The sequence below is a fragment of the Lipophrys pholis genome (genome assembly GCF_963383615.2).
Source record: "Lipophrys pholis genome assembly, chromosome: 6".
In the NCBI taxonomy this organism is placed as follows: domain Eukaryota; kingdom Metazoa; phylum Chordata; class Actinopteri; order Blenniiformes; family Blenniidae; genus Lipophrys; species Lipophrys pholis.
Genome location: NC_137629.1, coordinates 6,903,300 through 6,918,699, shown reverse-complemented (window position 1 = coordinate 6,918,699; position 15,400 = coordinate 6,903,300). Strand labels below are relative to the sequence as shown.

The following is a 15,400-nucleotide window of genomic DNA, read 5'->3' as shown; positions in this document are numbered from 1 at the left end:
TGTTTGGTTTGGATGTCATTTAATAAACTTTACATATATCAGTGCACACAGGTTACTGACATTATTCGCTGTAAATTAAGGAACCAATACAATGACAAAGACATACCTGTACAAAATCTCATAAAAGTTCACATTTGCTCCAAAACATGTTCCAAGTCTCCTTCGATTGTCTAGAAAACAACAGAAAAAAACCCCACCATGCCCTTGTTTACACCGTCTCATACACTTGGGGAGTCTAGGTTTTAACACATCCACTTTGGAAAACACCGGGGAGGTCTGTTAATGGTGTAAAAAAGTGTGTTTAATTGAGGGTGTTGCTCCTCCTCCCAGGTGTGTTGATGTTGCAGAGAAAAGTGCTTCAGGCCGAGCTCATCAGGCTCCAGCTCTGCTTCCATTCAGCCCCGTTAAACCTCCAGCTGTGCTGCTGTGTGTCTGTCCTCACCAGCTCGTGTCCTTCAGTCTGAAAAGCTGCTAATCCCTCAATTTCTCCCGCTGAGAGTTCTGTCAGCTCTGTCCGAAGTCGGCGAAGCCCTTGGCCGCTGCGAAGGCGTCGGGCTGCAGGGGGAAGAAGTACTGCTGGGGCAAGAGGAAGCCGGCGCTCTGGGGGGGGTGATGGGAGGGCTGGTGGAGCTGCAACTGTGTGTGGGTGGAGGTGTGCTGCAGGCCGCCTGCCATGGCTACTGGTGGGGATGTGTAGGGTGGAGGAGGAGGCGGGGGCAGAGTCTGTGGGGTGGGAGTGGAAGCCGGGGAGGAGACGGTGGCGGACACCAGGCAGCCGTGCTGCTGCTGCTGACCGCCCAGGGAAAACCTCCGCATGGAGCTGCCCCCGCCGGCCGAGCTGGAGCTGGTGGTGGCAGTGCTGGACTGTCTGGACGGGGCGCGGAGGCTCGGCGGGGCGGTGGTGAGGATCATGGGGATGGTCTCGCCCTGGCAGCTGCGCAGCGAGAAGCGGATAGGCTGCTGCGTCGGCTGCTTGGGCCGCAAGCAGGTGCAGCAGTAGACGGCCACCAGCGAGCCCACCACCACGAAGGCCACGAAAATGCTTCCCACCATCAGGAAGGGCACGTAGACGGGCTCTGAGGTGGGAGGAAACAACAGTGAGGACATAAACTGCAGCTTCAGGTGAGGTAAAGTTAGTAAAGACAAGACGTTGTCATATATCAATATCTATCTCACTTTCAAGGACCATAACTGCCATTAACGACGTTTATAGAAATTTTCCCCCATTCAAAGTCAATTTATTTATTTTTTATAATTGATGCAGTTTAACTGTTTTATGTGTTCATAAACAATTCTTTTGGTTTACTCACACAGGACTTGTAGTTTTTAAATGCATTACAAAGTGCTTATAAACCCCAGGCACAAGGATAAAGTGGAGTCTTACTTTGTTTATCACCGAGAACCACAGCAAGAGCAGTTGTTTATATCGGACATAATTGTAATACTAAACATTTCAAATCACCTCATTGATTATAAATCCTTTGAACAAAACAGAGACACATTCCTGCTGCAAACACAAACATCTCCAGTTTCACTTCATGAAGCTCTTTTACACTCGGGGAGGAAATCTACCCGTGGTTATTTATTTTCACAGGGAGAAAAATAGGAAATTCTGAGCGTGCCGCTCATTAAGTTAAACGCTTATGAGCTTATCTTTTCAGGAAATTTAAAGAAAACTGATAATGCCTCTTGGGTTGAAGTAGGTCATTATTAAAACCTTCACAACCACGGTGGGTTAAAGAAGCCACAGAAATGAGTTGCGTTCTCGTGATGTTGTGATTACTTCTGCTTGAAAATTAGTGAACTGTCAAAGTAGAGTGTGCTTTCTATTTGGCAGCACAATAGGTCTGCTTGTACGAGAAGAGTTTTGACTCTGGAAAACATTCCTGCACTGTAATCCGGCTGAGCTTTATCGAGTTTCAAACTAAATTCTACCTAAAAAAAAAATTTTGACAAGGAGAGCTGAGTGACTGACGGGGCCAGATTGTCAAATATCTGGAGCTGTGGTCAAATGAAGGCATGAGGGCAGAGATAATAGAAATCCTTTATAACTGTCTATTAATATTTAGGTTCCTGTTGAACCCTGCTAAAATACAGAAGCTTATAAAAAATTAGTAATGCAAAAACAATTAACTTTTAACCAGACAAACATGGATTAAGCCAAGCAAGGAAGGCTGTATTATTTCTAGAGGAGTAACATTTGCTGAAGTTTTGGCCACAAACTTTTTTAATTAAAAAAAACAACCTAATCACTTAATTTGAAATCTATTTATCTGCAAGGATGGCGGGGTGGTCTGATTGTAGAAAACCAGCTGAAGTGTGCTTAAGCAAAGCACTGAAATCTCAGTCTGCTGCTGTGTCTTGATTGGTCAAGTGACCTCTGACCTCTGGCTGGAACCAACACAGAACCAACACAGAACCAACACAGAACATAACGTGCGTTCCCATCGGATGAACTTTTAAGTGTTTTGTTACACATTGAAGTTAATCAACGACAAGGGGAAAAAAAACATTTCACTAGTGGATCGATGCCATCCAAAAAGTTTGTAAACTCTGGACTCACGCGCTGCGAACTCGGTGTTGTCCACCTCCCGGTCGTTGGTGCAGCCGCCCTGGTCCAGCCGCGCGTCCACGGCCGCGCAGCAGTAGCGCAGCGCGCACGAGCCGCAGCACACCGTGGCGTCCAGCGTGTCGAAGTCCTCCGGACACTGGAAGCCCTCGTGGTAATTCCCATTAGCGTCCAGCCAGCCGTGGCAGTACTCTCCCTGGGCGTCTGATATCCGCAGATTGCAGGTCAGATATCCGAGCAGCAGGCAGCTGAAGAGGCGCACCATCCCGGCGAGCCGCCGCAGCCCCCGGACACCGGGAGACTCTCACAGAGCGGGCTACAGGCTCAACATGTGGAGTGACTTTACCTAAATAAACCCCAGAAACTCGGATCCTAACACGTGAAGCTATGTGACCGTCATCTTCCCCGCTGTGAGCCAACACTGAGTGTTTAATTGAATCCGCTCCGGTTTGTCCAAACTAAAGCTTCCAGTCTCTTTGAACAATCTCATCACTGGACTTCAGTCCCGAAACTGAAGTTCGAAAAAGAAAATACCACCCGGTTTCCTTACATCTCTTTCATGTTGCGCTGTTGTCCGAATGTTGCTGAAGTTGTGCGTCGTCCCGCAGAGCTGCAGGTTTTTATGAGCTGCGGACGCGCGCACGTTCCCCCCAAAATAAGTGAACGTGCGCGAGCACGCTGTGCGGCGGCGCTTCAGGGAGGATAAATGTTCCCCGATGAAAGTATTAATATACAATGTTAATGATATAAAACTGTGGAAAATTACGCAATCGTTTGTCTATCTATCTATCTATCTATCTATCTATCTATCTATCTATCTATCTATCTATCTGTCTGTCTGTCTGTCTGTCTGTCTGTCTCTCTCTCTGTCTGTCTGTCTGTCTGTCGCCATGTGTAAATAGTTTCTTATTTACAAGATTACAAAAGTTTAAAAATACATTTTTGCTCAAAAAATTCCAGTGAAAGAAGAAATTAGGCTATATATAAAATTATTAACGGTAGAACAAAAAACAAGAAGCCTTTTCTGTGTTTTCTGACTATTAAAATGTAATTTTGTCAACATATCTCTTTCTAAGTGTCTCGAACTTTAACAGGTTTTGACATCCGTGACTGCAGACTGATTCTGCTCCTGAAGTTGTGTTTTTCAACCCACTGAGGTGAGACCAGCGACCAGACCGTCCTGTTGAGGCAGCCGAGGAGGAGACGTGTGCCACACAGTCAGCACCAGGTCTGCGTCTCCATCAGACGTTCCAGTGTCAAACCTATTGATGCGGCGCCCTCATGTGGCGCAGCAAACTTTCAGAGCCGCGGACTGGTTGACAGATGTTTCCTGCCTCCATCAGAAGACCTCAGGGACTGAAATCACACGTCCGAGGCAGTTCCCCTGTTTGGATTAAGTTTGGCTGTAAATGTCAGTGACGGCGTTTGGATTACTTTAAGTTAAAATGCAGTGATAAATATGTTGTCTTTCATTGATATGTGTTCATTTTCCTCCTTTTTTTTTTTTTTTTAAATGTTCTTATTCATAGGTAAAAACACCCCCATACATGTTTTCTTACTATTTGCTCTGGTTTTGCTCCAGGTGCGCGTAAACATTGTCCATCTTTTGCGCTCATCTGCTCCATTGGTGCTTTGAGCTCGGGAGCAAAATGGCCTCTGCCTTTTCTTTTGTGGGATTTTTTTTTTCCTTTTTTTATTTCCAGATTGTACAGTTGCCACAGCGCCCCGTTGTTCTCACGGAGGATGTTGGCTACAAAGGAGGCAGGCAGTGGCGCGCAAGTCCCGCCTGCGTCTCCCCTCGGAGGAGTCTCACTGTCGGAGCTCCCGACTGGGGATTGGAGCGGCGACTTGTCAGTGAATTAGCCCACCCTCCCCACGGCGTGTGGAGGGGGGTAACCGAGCCAGACAGTGACGATCTGATCCCCCTCACTCATCAGCTGTCTGTCACACCAGCACGCCGCGACGCGCCACGCCACGACGCGCAGCCTTCCGCCGCGCGGTGACACCTGGCCGGGATGATGGAGGGGGAGATGCAGCCCGCAGACGAAGGGCCTTGCGCCTCGAAGATGTGCCGACAACAACGGGGTCCCTACAGCACCCTGAAGCCCTTCCAGAGCAGGCGCTCCGCGGGAAAGTCGCGCTTCGACTGGTCCGCGGTGGTCGAGGTGCCGCTGCTCGGCGACCAGCATCACTTCACCTTTCATCCCGAGCAGCCGCATCATTTCCAGCCGCACCGTCACCACCACCAGCAGCGGCTGCAGCTGCTCCGTCAGAGCAGCGTGGCGACCAGCAGCAGCCAACAGCGGTTCTCTTGTGAGGCCAGGCCCAGCAGCAGGGTCCCGACATCCACCTCAGCGGCGGCGGGCAGCGGCGCTCCGGCAGCATCCGCCGGTACCCAGCCCGGTGGCGGCGGAGCGGAGCCCCGGTTATCCCCAGACTGCACGTACGGGATCAGCACAGGTGGGTCACAAACTTATTCAGAGTGAGTGAGAAGAGTCTGTTCAGTCTCTCCTTATTGTGTCTTTCTATGCATCGTGAGACTTTTTCCAGTCAATTTTATATGTATATATATATATATATATATATATATATTTATTTATTTTTTCCCCTTGCTGCACTTGATTGTTTAAATCCTCCCCGAAGTTACTAAACATAAATGAAAATCAGCAAGCCAGCACCTCTTTTGTTTTCTCCACATCACCTGAGCTTTTTGTTTTCTTCCCGTTTCTTCCCCCTTGTTTTCCTCCTCCTGTCAGCAGTGATTGATTTGCTCTTGTAATGAGAGCCGTCCTGATTCAATCTCCAGTGTGCATGTGCTAAAAAGTACATTGGGTCTGTCTGCGCCTGTGTGTTTTACTTGTGTGTTCTACTCTTGCGTGTGTTTGTGTGTAAAAATAAACAAAAAAACAACAACAGATTGTTCCCTCTGCTCAGTGTTTCTCCTCAGCTGCGGTTCATTAGAGGGCTGTACAGGAAGAAATGTGTTCCCCATGTGGAGGGCGGGTCCATGGGAACCAACATTAGGATGAAAGCAATGAACCTTAATCCAGGCAGTTGCGAAATTAAATATTAGGCATCTCATCCTTTAATCAGATATTAATCTCTTTATCACTGCTGGCAGTGCAGGCTCATTTTGCTGCTGGTTATTGTTGCTGCACAGACAATCAAGAGCTCAGGTTGCACTGTAGTTCTGGATCACCTTATACACAAATGAATGGGTACATGTGTGCATCATGTGAACTTAAAAAAAACCCTGATCTGTATTTATTTCAATTAAATCTGCAAAACATAACATTCAATGTTGATCCTACCTTTTGCATGAATTGTTGCATGCATGTGATGCAGATGTCACTTATGAAATAATCACACTAAACTATATTTCATCAGCTCCAGTGAATTGCATGAGATGCATCATCCAATCCCAGCTAAATGTGCTGGGCATTAGGACTGATAATGACACATCAAAGTGCTTTTATCTGCAAAATGGGAACAACTTGATGTCCTTTCTTATTGAGAGAATCACCAGAGACTGTGGGACTCTGCAATCAGTTCAGCACACAATAACACAAATTGCATTGAAAAGCCTTTCCCAAAGAGTTGTGATTAAAATAAATGGGTCTCATAAATTTGCCTCTGCCGACTGTGTTGTTTTTAATGAAATTTTATGAGGCTCTCAGCTCACAGAGCTGCTGAGAGAGGAGACGAGGGGGGGTGGGGGGCAGCGGGGAGGGGGGTGTGAAGGCGAATGATATCAGATACATCTCGGCGGGTAAACAGACAGTACGCATATTAATAAATGCGACACATCTGCGCCAGGCTGATAGACACGTCTGAGCGAGTGGCAACGCAGCAATGGCGGCCTCAAACTCATTGTGTGTGTGTGTGTGTGTGTGTGTGTGTGTGTGTGTGTGTGTGTGTGTGTGTGTGTGTGTGTGTGTGTGTGTGTGTGTGTGTGTGTGTGTGTGTGTGTGTGTGTGTGTGTGTGTGTGTGTGTGTGTGTGTGCGCGCGCGCGCGTGTGTGCGTGTGTATGTGGCCACTGGACTCATAATCATTACATGGAGGTGTGTGAGTTCATCTCATTGAGACGTGCCTAGACTACCAGCCAAAAGAGACGCCGAGGTTTGTTTGTGGACAATGGCTCCTGTGCTGATTCTCTGTGCTCGGCTGGGTTTGGTCTCAGCAGATACTGTGACTTTGGAATTTATTGACATCTGAATAAATCAGCATAATGAAGCCGGGAGTGCTCTGAACACGGGGGCCTACTGTAAAGGAAAGCTTCCCCACAATACAAACATGACAGAGTAAGAAAATTGTGTAAACATGAAACATGTTGCAGACGAGTTTCATCAGCGGTCATGAGAAAAGAGCTTTATTGGATTCCTTCTCTGTTAAAGTTTCACTTTAAGATACTTCACACAGGAAAACAGAAAAACTTTCCACCATAAATTATACTTTGACAGTCGTCATATAAAGTTATTAGTTAATCTGCAGATTAGGATTTAACCTAAAGAACACTCAATAAAAGCAGGCATCACTAAAGATTAAACCAGTGTCCTCTCTCGGGGTAAATGAAGTTTGTAGTTGCGTCTTTGAGCTGTTTCAGTTGAAATGTTTTTTCTCTAACTACTGAAAGTCTCATCTCTTGGATTCATGGTGCGTTCAGCAAGTTGCTGGAAGGTCCTACTTCCAAGTTGGAAACAGTCAGATGACGACAAGAAACAGCTGAGAAGTTCACTTTCACATAATCTTCAAAAAAAAAACAACAACATAGAATACTGTTGCTTTTCTCCCTTGTAAGCTCACACACCAGTGAAATTATGTTTGGAATGCCAATATTATTCATGCTCTACACTTCTACTCATTTATAATGATGGCTTATTATGGCTGGTTCATTTCACACCAACAACAATCAGTATGAAGTGATGTCAAATTTAAATTCAGATGTATGATCCCAATTGGAAAAACTCTGACTTACCATTTTTTAGAGTGAATGGACTAAACATCAGAAGTAAGCACACTGGTAAACACATCGTGAAGAGCTTCAAAAAGAAAAGACTCTGTCTCACTGATGCATCTGAGATTTCTAACATCAACTTGTAGTTCTACTCAGCATTTTAAACCGGAGACAAAGCAACACAAACCGATCAGTCAAATAAAATCAATTTGTACAACACATTTCATGAGATTAAATCAGAATAATGTAAACAGCTTAGAAAACAATACAAATCCTTGAAAAGATGTATCAGTGCAGAACAGGGGTCTGGAACCTTTAGGACCAAAAGAGCCGTTTGTCACTTTCCACCAAAATCTAATTTAACTGGAGCCTCAAAACAAGTGTAACTTTTTTTATGCATGAACATAAATGATGTAAAAGTTTAATTACAGCTTAAGATGGGCAACATTTCATTACATTTTCAGCTGTTTCGTGCCTGATTTTAGTTTCAACTTTCTTTTTCAGCATTTTAGACAATTTTGACATTTTAGCTGTTTTAACCATTTTGGCTCTTTTTTTTTTGTTTAACAAGTTTTGTAATTTTCAAAAATGAAGATAAAATGTTTATTTAGGTATAATTTTGTGAAGGGCTCACAGAGCCACTACAAAAGGACTAAAGAGCCACATGAAGCTCCCGAGCAGCAGGTTACAGACGCCTGGTCTATAACGTGATGTAGAATGACTGCTTCTGTTTTGGTTCATTTTGCTGATTATGTTGTAAAAAGCTTTCAGTTCATTGATTCATGAATCTGAATGCATTTTTACTGAGTCGTTCTGAAGTGGTCTGGCTTTGGAACTCACGCAAATGACAAAATGAGCAGCGAATTGGGATGTGGAGATGGAAATATTTACCTTTTTGGTGAATGAGCTGCATTTCGATAAATATTTGAACTTAAGCATTTTCAACAGACTCTGATGTTTCATGCACCAACATGAAATAAACATGAGCTCCGTTTCGATTCAGCTTCAAAATCTAAATCCGTTAGGGTTTGAAACGAGGACAGAAGTACGTCTGTACTGCTAACAGCTTCACTTGAGTAAATGATCTTTGTTTTCTGTGATTCTGAGTTTGGAATAATCTTGATTTTACAGCCACCAAAGCAAACATTATCCCCAAGTTTGATTGCTGTGAAAAGATCCCTTAAGGACTTTTCACCTGTTGATTTTCTGAAAGTTTCTGTAGAAACTGAACAAATTGAAGCTGCTAATGAGAATTAATTATACCCTAAGATGAGACGTTTTGTCCCCTGATTACACGATGATATCTTATGAATGGGCCTCATATTGAATGTTTTGTCAGCTGCTGTTTTCAAGGTTAAGAAGGAACTTTTCTGAAAAGTAAGTCCAGGAAAAACAATGGAAATCAGTTTATTAATGACTGACCTGGGGAGTTTTCAGCCTCCCTGATACCTCCATGTCCCTCCTTTGTTGTAGAAAATCGCTTCATCCTGGATGCCTTTGCTCAGCAGTGCAGTCGAGTTCTCAGCCTGCTCAACAATGGCCGCCTCCTGGAGCCACCCTCCGCCTCATTTACCTCCACCATCAAGCTGGAAGACGGGCCGGGGGACTCTCAGGGTCCTCAGTGCTCCTCCCAGGGAAAGTCCAAGTCTGAAGAGAGCTCCCCCGCCACAGACGCTGAGGAGGAGGCGCCACAAAGCCATTTACACCAACAGCAAACCTCTGCAGTTCTCCGCATCTTCACAGACTCCCTCCAGAACTATCTGCTCTCAGGGCCTCGGAGGCCGCAGCAGCAGCAGCAGCAGCAGCAGCAGCAGCAGCAGCAGCAGCAGCAGCAGCAACATCTGGAACAGCAACATCTGGCCACTGATGATGAGCAGTGTCCGTCAGCAGAGCCCGGCTCGGGGCTGTCTCCTCCACGACACAGTCTGGGGGGCTGGGGCTCCCCGACACCGTCAGAGTCGTACGGCCACCCGTCGTCCACGCTGCCCGAGGAGGAGGAGGAGGAGGAGGAGAGCTGCTGTCCACGCTGCCTGGAGCTGGAGCAGGAGGTGTTGTCTCTGCAGCAGGAGAACGAGGAGCTGCGCAACAAGCTGGAGAATATCCCAGGTGGAGTAATGACACACACAGCGATGCTCAGGTCGGCCGTGTTAAAACAGAGAAGTGACACATTCATGTGCTGTGATGCAGTTTTCAAGTTGATTTAGACGTGTCAGCTCTGAACTCCCAAAATGATTCCTGCAGTTATGAAGGGCAGTAGTGTGATTGAGATGTGATGTCTGGGAAGCCAAATGCAAAGGAAAAACTCCCTCTAACAGGAAGAAACCTGCTGAACCAGACTCAGAGCTGGTGAGGTTCTGCTGTTCCTGTTGGGGCGAGGAATAGAGGAGAGAAAAGGAGAGGACAGACAGGCAGACTGGGGTAAGAAACAGACCCTGGTTTGGGGAGGGGGTAGAGAAATTGACTTTCTAATGGTTTTCCAACAGTAATAATCATCCCCAAACCTGGAACGAGTGAAGAAAGTCTGTCCTCTCTCTCCCTGGCTTGTTTCAATGTTCAATCAAGAGCAATCAGTGATTTCTGACGTCCGCCAAAGGCTACATCTATCAGTGGTGAATATGTGGTCAAAATCTGTCATGTTGTTTTGACATATTAATCCTTAAAAGCCTAAAAAATGAAATCCTGATCCAGAAGCCGGGTCCGCATCCGGATCCGGTTCACCTCCAAAATTGAATAGAGTCTTCCAATGGCCTAATATCTATCTGTGGTGACACAGATCTGTGCAGTAGTTTTAATCTTGCTCACAGATATACAGACAAACAAATATACGATGATGATTTTATTACGTCCTTGGTGGACATAAAAAGTGTGTTGCTCCAACCAGCCAATCAGAAATCAAACCCTATATAGTATCATCGGGGGTTTAGCCAATCCCAGTCAAGGTAGGCCCTCCCTTTGACTCCTCCCACAATTAGGCACCTCTGCTCTGGCACATGGCACCACGAGAGGAAGTACTTCTTCCTCTTCCCAAGATGGGCATGTGTGGGCGGAGCCAGTCCAACTCACACAGACACAGCAGATTCTGAATGCAGCTCCTAAGATCCAATATACAAACGGAGGAAAACCAAGGAAAAGCTGGATTTGGGGCAATAAATTTTGAATAGATTTTTTGGACCAACGAGACCATGTGAAAGTGTTGAAAAGCTGAATAACATGGCCCCTTTAATATTTGCTCCTTATCCAAAACAATCCAAAATTCTGTGTGGTTTTCATGAGATTTGTCAAACAAAAGTATCAAAAGAAACCAAAGCCAGTTAATTTAGATGACTATCATTTGATCTGGATCTTTTACATCCACCAGGCAGGATACACACGGGAAAGTCGCCCATCTATCACACAAACCCGCCTCTGGAGTGACAAACTCAGCCTTCATGCACAAAAACAACTTGAACTGTAAATGTTGACATCCACAGGACTATTGGCTAAATTATCAGGCAGTTTGATGCATTAAGCACATTTTTTAGGGATTTTCAGAAAGATCGACGGTTAATTTCCGTTTCCTCCTGCTGTCTGAATGCTTTCGTTTTTCTTTAGAGCTTCTATTTTTGCAAACTTTCAAGCTCGCTCCAAATCTTTCTGAGCTCCCCAGTGTCACACTAACCTAATTTCCACAACAGCAGCTTATTTTAACTGCATATGAAATTCCACACACAGTACAGTGCTTCCATCTGATCTCATAATTACCAAAACGTTAGAGCCAGAATGATCTTTTCAAGGTGGCAGGAAAGTGTTTCAGGGCTATTATTGTTTAATCACACACCAGATGGGTTGTTTCCTTGCTTTTCTGGGCCGGATGAATTCTGCCCCTGTGTTTTTATTACTGGTCACATTGAGCTTGTGTTTTTGCGCAGTTCCCTGTCAAAACGTTCTTGACTACTTCAAGACTGTTCTTGAGTTTCACAACCAGCTGGTCCAGCCTCTGCCGGAGGAGCAACTCACTGAGGTAAGAAAACAGCCTCCTCCTCCTCCTCCTCCTCCTCCTCCTCCGCATTATTCACTGCTATTTAAAGCTTGCTTTATCTTTTGCATATTTTTAGGAGTAAAAATCACCAAATTAGAGAAATGATGCCATGGAAATGTCTTCACGGTGATAATTATGCAATCAAGTGGTGTGAAAATATGTAATTAAAATACGGGTCTATTATACAGGAAGAAGAGCGGCAGACAGTATTTGAGGTTTGTGTCTTGAGTTATGGTTTTTATGCAACACCTTTACAGAGAGCATGCAATAAGTTCAAATCAGGTGTGCATGTTTTAAAAAGCTATTTTGCTACTGTTCCTGTTCTCCCTGCAGGGCAGCAAACAGCTCCTGGAGAACTACCCTCTCTTCATCACTAACAAGCAGTGGGACGAGGCCGTCAACTCCTCCAAGAAAGACGGCAGGCGGCTGCTGCGCTACCTGATCCGCTACGTCTTCACCACAGACGAGCTCAAGTTCTCCTGCGGTTTGGGCAAAAGGAAGCGTTCAGTCCACTCAGGAGATCCGGGCCTGGAGAGACGACCTCTCAACCCCGTCAAAGTCAGCTGCCTCAGAGGTGAGCACCCTGAATGCTTCCATTCAGCCGCAGCAGTGGAAACATCACGCTTCACTCCGCTTTACTTCCCTGCATGACATATTATATGAACTTCACTGAAAGTGTTCATCAGGGTTCTCTTGTAAAGTTGTCCCTATATGTTGTTTGAATGATGAAGTGTCATCCTCATTCGTGTACTTCACTTCTATGAGTTATGGTTCCAGAGCAGCAGGGATCTACTGGGCTCATTAATGTGCAACAACGAAGTGACTGGAGCTGTGACACGGTGTCGTACGAGCAGGTTTTACAGCAGAATTACTGCAAGAATATTCAAATGTCAGAGCAGATGTGGACTATCTCAAAACTTTAAAGTCACAACAAATCTCAGTTGATCAGATTCAGTTTATTTGTTTTCTTTTTCTGATCTTTTTTAAAAATGGTTCCTAACCTAGAGTCTCGGGTTGCAACAACCACAGGGTCTGCTCTTTTAACTGTCAAAATTACATTTGTACATGAAAAGATTTTAAATAAAACACTATCCCAAATCCATAAAACACCTGGTAGTAGCTTGTAATAAAAGGTTCCTTTAAGTATGACTAAAATATTGATGAAAGTACAAATACCCTAAAATACTACTGAAATAGACCTTTACAGAGGACAACCCAACAGCTCTACATAAGCCAGTATAACTTAAACCTAGAGCAGATTAACTAGAAAATGGTCAAAACTGAGCTGAACCCGCCCGATCTGAAAACTTTGAATATGAAAGTTTAAAGTCTGATCTGAATAATAGAGATTTTGTTTGTCTACCAAATGAAAACAGGGAACTATTTGCACTTTAGAAGACCCTGGTCGCTCAAAACTCCTGTTCAAATTTTAGAACATTTAAGGAACCTCCAATAAGACAACAGCCACCTCACACTTCTGATAGGGAAATAAGCTAAATATTTATTTGATTATATAAAGAATATCAAATAATCAGACAAAACTCAATTTTTTAGCCCTTGATTATATTTTTATAAGACTGATATTCAAACATTTCACAAATAAAAGTGAAAATACTTTGGACATTATCAGATGACAGAACAGATATGCCTATTGTGTTCATGAACTGGTGTCCTTTAATGTCTCTTTGGTGGAGTGTAATGATGAGAGTGGAGGGTAAAAACAGATTGATCTACCAAATCTTAAAATTTTGGATTGAAGAAGCTCATTTAGACCAAAGCTTTGGCAATCTGTTCATTTGCAGGGGGTACAAGATCCTTTGCAGCGGATATATTAAATATTCACACTGGTGTCCAGTTTGAAATTCAAATTTCCCTAAAACTATAGTTTATATAAAAGTCCAGAATCTGAATTAAAAGTTTAATTTCACACTTTTGGCAGAGTTTATCCGGATGCACTGTGCCTCAAACCCCGACTGGTGGATGCCTTCAGAGGAGCAGATCAACAAAGTGTTCAGCGACGCAGTGGGCCACGCTCGCCAGGGCCGGGCGGTGGGCACGTTTCTGAGCAGCAGCGGCAGCAGCACCAGCAGCCTCTACACGGACGCCTTCGAGTGGCAGCTGTCGCAGGACGATCTGTCTCTGAAAGGCTGCCAGAACGGCCAGTCGGATTGAAGCCCGAGGAGAGAAACACTGCGAAATGCTTGAAATGTAGCTGTACAACAACATATCCCAAACACCGACCTTATCCTGTCACTTTACACAGTGAAGAAAACATTCCAGAGGTTTATCACAGAACTATACCGACAGTCCTCTTTTCTGATAGTTTTATAGCTTTGATTGCCATTTTTATACCTAAAGTTTCGTGTGTTCAAAAGTCTGACTCTTTAAATTTTACACAGTTTGAGTCTTCCATATGCTACTCTTTCTATGGGTTCATGCTGTGTCACCACATGTGAAACATTTGAAGGTTGCTTTGTGTTTCCATCACGGCCACAATCAGAGACTTTTGTCCATCTCTGGCTCTGCACTTGTTCCTCCTGAAAAGTAGCACTTACATATTTTCTTTTGCCACTGGTGAAGCACCTTTACTTCTACAGGAGTGCCTCGGAGAAAAGTTTTGTTACCTGTAGCTCTGCACATTCAAATAATTTTGAATCATTTATGATGTGTCCTGCTTTATATTTCTCTTTGGAAGAGAAAGTTTAATGGAATTAACCTTCTTTCAATCAAATCTGTCCAATTCCAAAAGTATTTGTGAGGAAATAATCACTGATAAAAAGGCACAAAAAACGCTGGCCATGTTTTAAACTAACTGCTGTTTGATTTGTAGCACAAGTTTCCCTCCTCTTTAATTCTACAGAGCAACTGTTAAATAATTGGCTGGAATTCTCATAAAGTTACACGAGGTTTGTGGCAGTGTTTTGATGCAGATTCTGTAGAATTGATACTTCAATATCATTGTGGAGGGGACAGATAAATAATGAAATGGTCCATTTCATGGACTCACAGGACCGCAGGCATGTTCCTTCAATGCTCTTACTAATCCTGTTGATGTCAGCACGTATGAAATCTTATAGTTTAAGGTAGCTGTCACATAATAATGCCTTAAGTCTTAAAAGTGTTAACGTGTGTAGTTTCTGCCTCAAACTAAAGTTGTTTTCTATAAAGTCCTATCAAGGTAGATAATAAAATGGAGCAAATCTACTTTACTGAATTCTCATTTGCACTTTCAGGTGTCTCAAGAGACGCTCCTGAGCTGAGTTGAATCATTTCTTTATTGTTTAGCTTTTGTTTTAATTGTCGTTCAGTATTTCCACTCCATTGTTTCCTGCGTTTGAATGTACCACTTGTATCGGGATCAGTTGGCCACGTCAACAGTGCTGTGTAAATGTGTAATATAAAGTACAGTTATTGTGCGAGGTGTCTCCCTCTTTACGAAGCCAAGTAGAAAAGTGCCACAGAAACCTTAAAGCAGTCGGATTCTGTCGTTGTGTTGCTGTTCTGAATGTGAGCATTGGTTTGTATTTACTCCTTTACCCTCAAAGTGGCTGTTATCAACACTGTGAAGCATCAGTCGGATTTTTACAGATCTAATAGTTTCTGTTTTTTATTTATGTTAAATAAAATAAGCACTGAAGATGAAAACATGTTTATTCACTCATTTACCAATCAATAGCATCACATCAGTTGTAGGTTGTTGAGTCAGTTATTGAAGTACGTGATGTAGTTAAGAAAAAACACTATTGAGACTTTACTGAGAGAAAAAATGTTTAAATGTCAATGTTAGACAGGATCGCTCTTGGTACTGATGTAATGTCTTGGTGTTGATGAGGTGGAGCTCAATTTCTGACCCAGTTA

General features: G+C 43.9%; 2 protein-coding genes across 2 annotated transcripts; one reads left to right on the top strand and one right to left on the bottom strand.

Moving 5' to 3' along the window:
* Nucleotides 1-5: 5 nt before the first annotated feature.
* Nucleotides 6-3,165, bottom strand: shisa3 (shisa family member 3). The gene is made up of 2 exons (XM_080465070.1): nucleotides 2,564-3,165; nucleotides 6-1,076 (listed from the first exon to the last, which is right to left on the bottom strand). The coding sequence occupies exons 1-2, from the start codon at nucleotides 2,832-2,834 to the stop codon at nucleotides 505-507; spliced, it is 843 nt and encodes a 280-aa protein (XP_080321196.1). The 5' UTR covers nucleotides 2,835-3,165; the 3' UTR covers nucleotides 6-504.
* A 1,038-nt stretch (nucleotides 3,166-4,203) lies between these two features.
* On the top strand, nucleotides 4,204-15,183 carry bend4 (BEN domain containing 4). The gene is made up of 6 exons (XM_080465815.1): nucleotides 4,204-5,029; nucleotides 8,998-9,630; nucleotides 11,433-11,524; nucleotides 11,731-11,757; nucleotides 11,876-12,116; nucleotides 13,482-15,183. Exons 1-6 carry the CDS (start codon nucleotides 4,585-4,587, stop codon nucleotides 13,712-13,714), a joined length of 1,671 nt encoding a protein of 556 aa, XP_080321941.1. The 5' UTR covers nucleotides 4,204-4,584; the 3' UTR covers nucleotides 13,715-15,183.
* Nucleotides 15,184-15,400: the final 217 nt, after the last annotated feature.

Excerpts from the sequence above, each read along its gene's own strand:
- shisa3 (XM_080465070.1), bottom strand. The coding sequence starts at position 2,834 with ATGGTGCGCCTCTTCAGCTGCCTGCTGCTCGGATATCTGACCTGCAAT. Across the intron at positions 1,077-2,563 it reads CAACACCGAGTTCGCAGCGC|AGCCCGTCTACGTGCCCTTC; the intron begins GTGAGTCCAGAG and ends CTCCCACCTCAG.
- bend4 (XM_080465815.1), top strand. The coding sequence starts at position 4,585 with ATGATGGAGGGGGAGATGCAGCCCGCAGACGAAGGGCCTTGCGCCTCG. Across the intron at positions 9,631-11,432 it reads CAAGCTGGAGAATATCCCAG|TTCCCTGTCAAAACGTTCTT; the intron begins GTGGAGTAATGA and ends GTTTTTGCGCAG. Across the intron at positions 11,525-11,730 it reads CGGAGGAGCAACTCACTGAG|GAAGAAGAGCGGCAGACAGT; the intron begins GTAAGAAAACAG and ends TCTATTATACAG.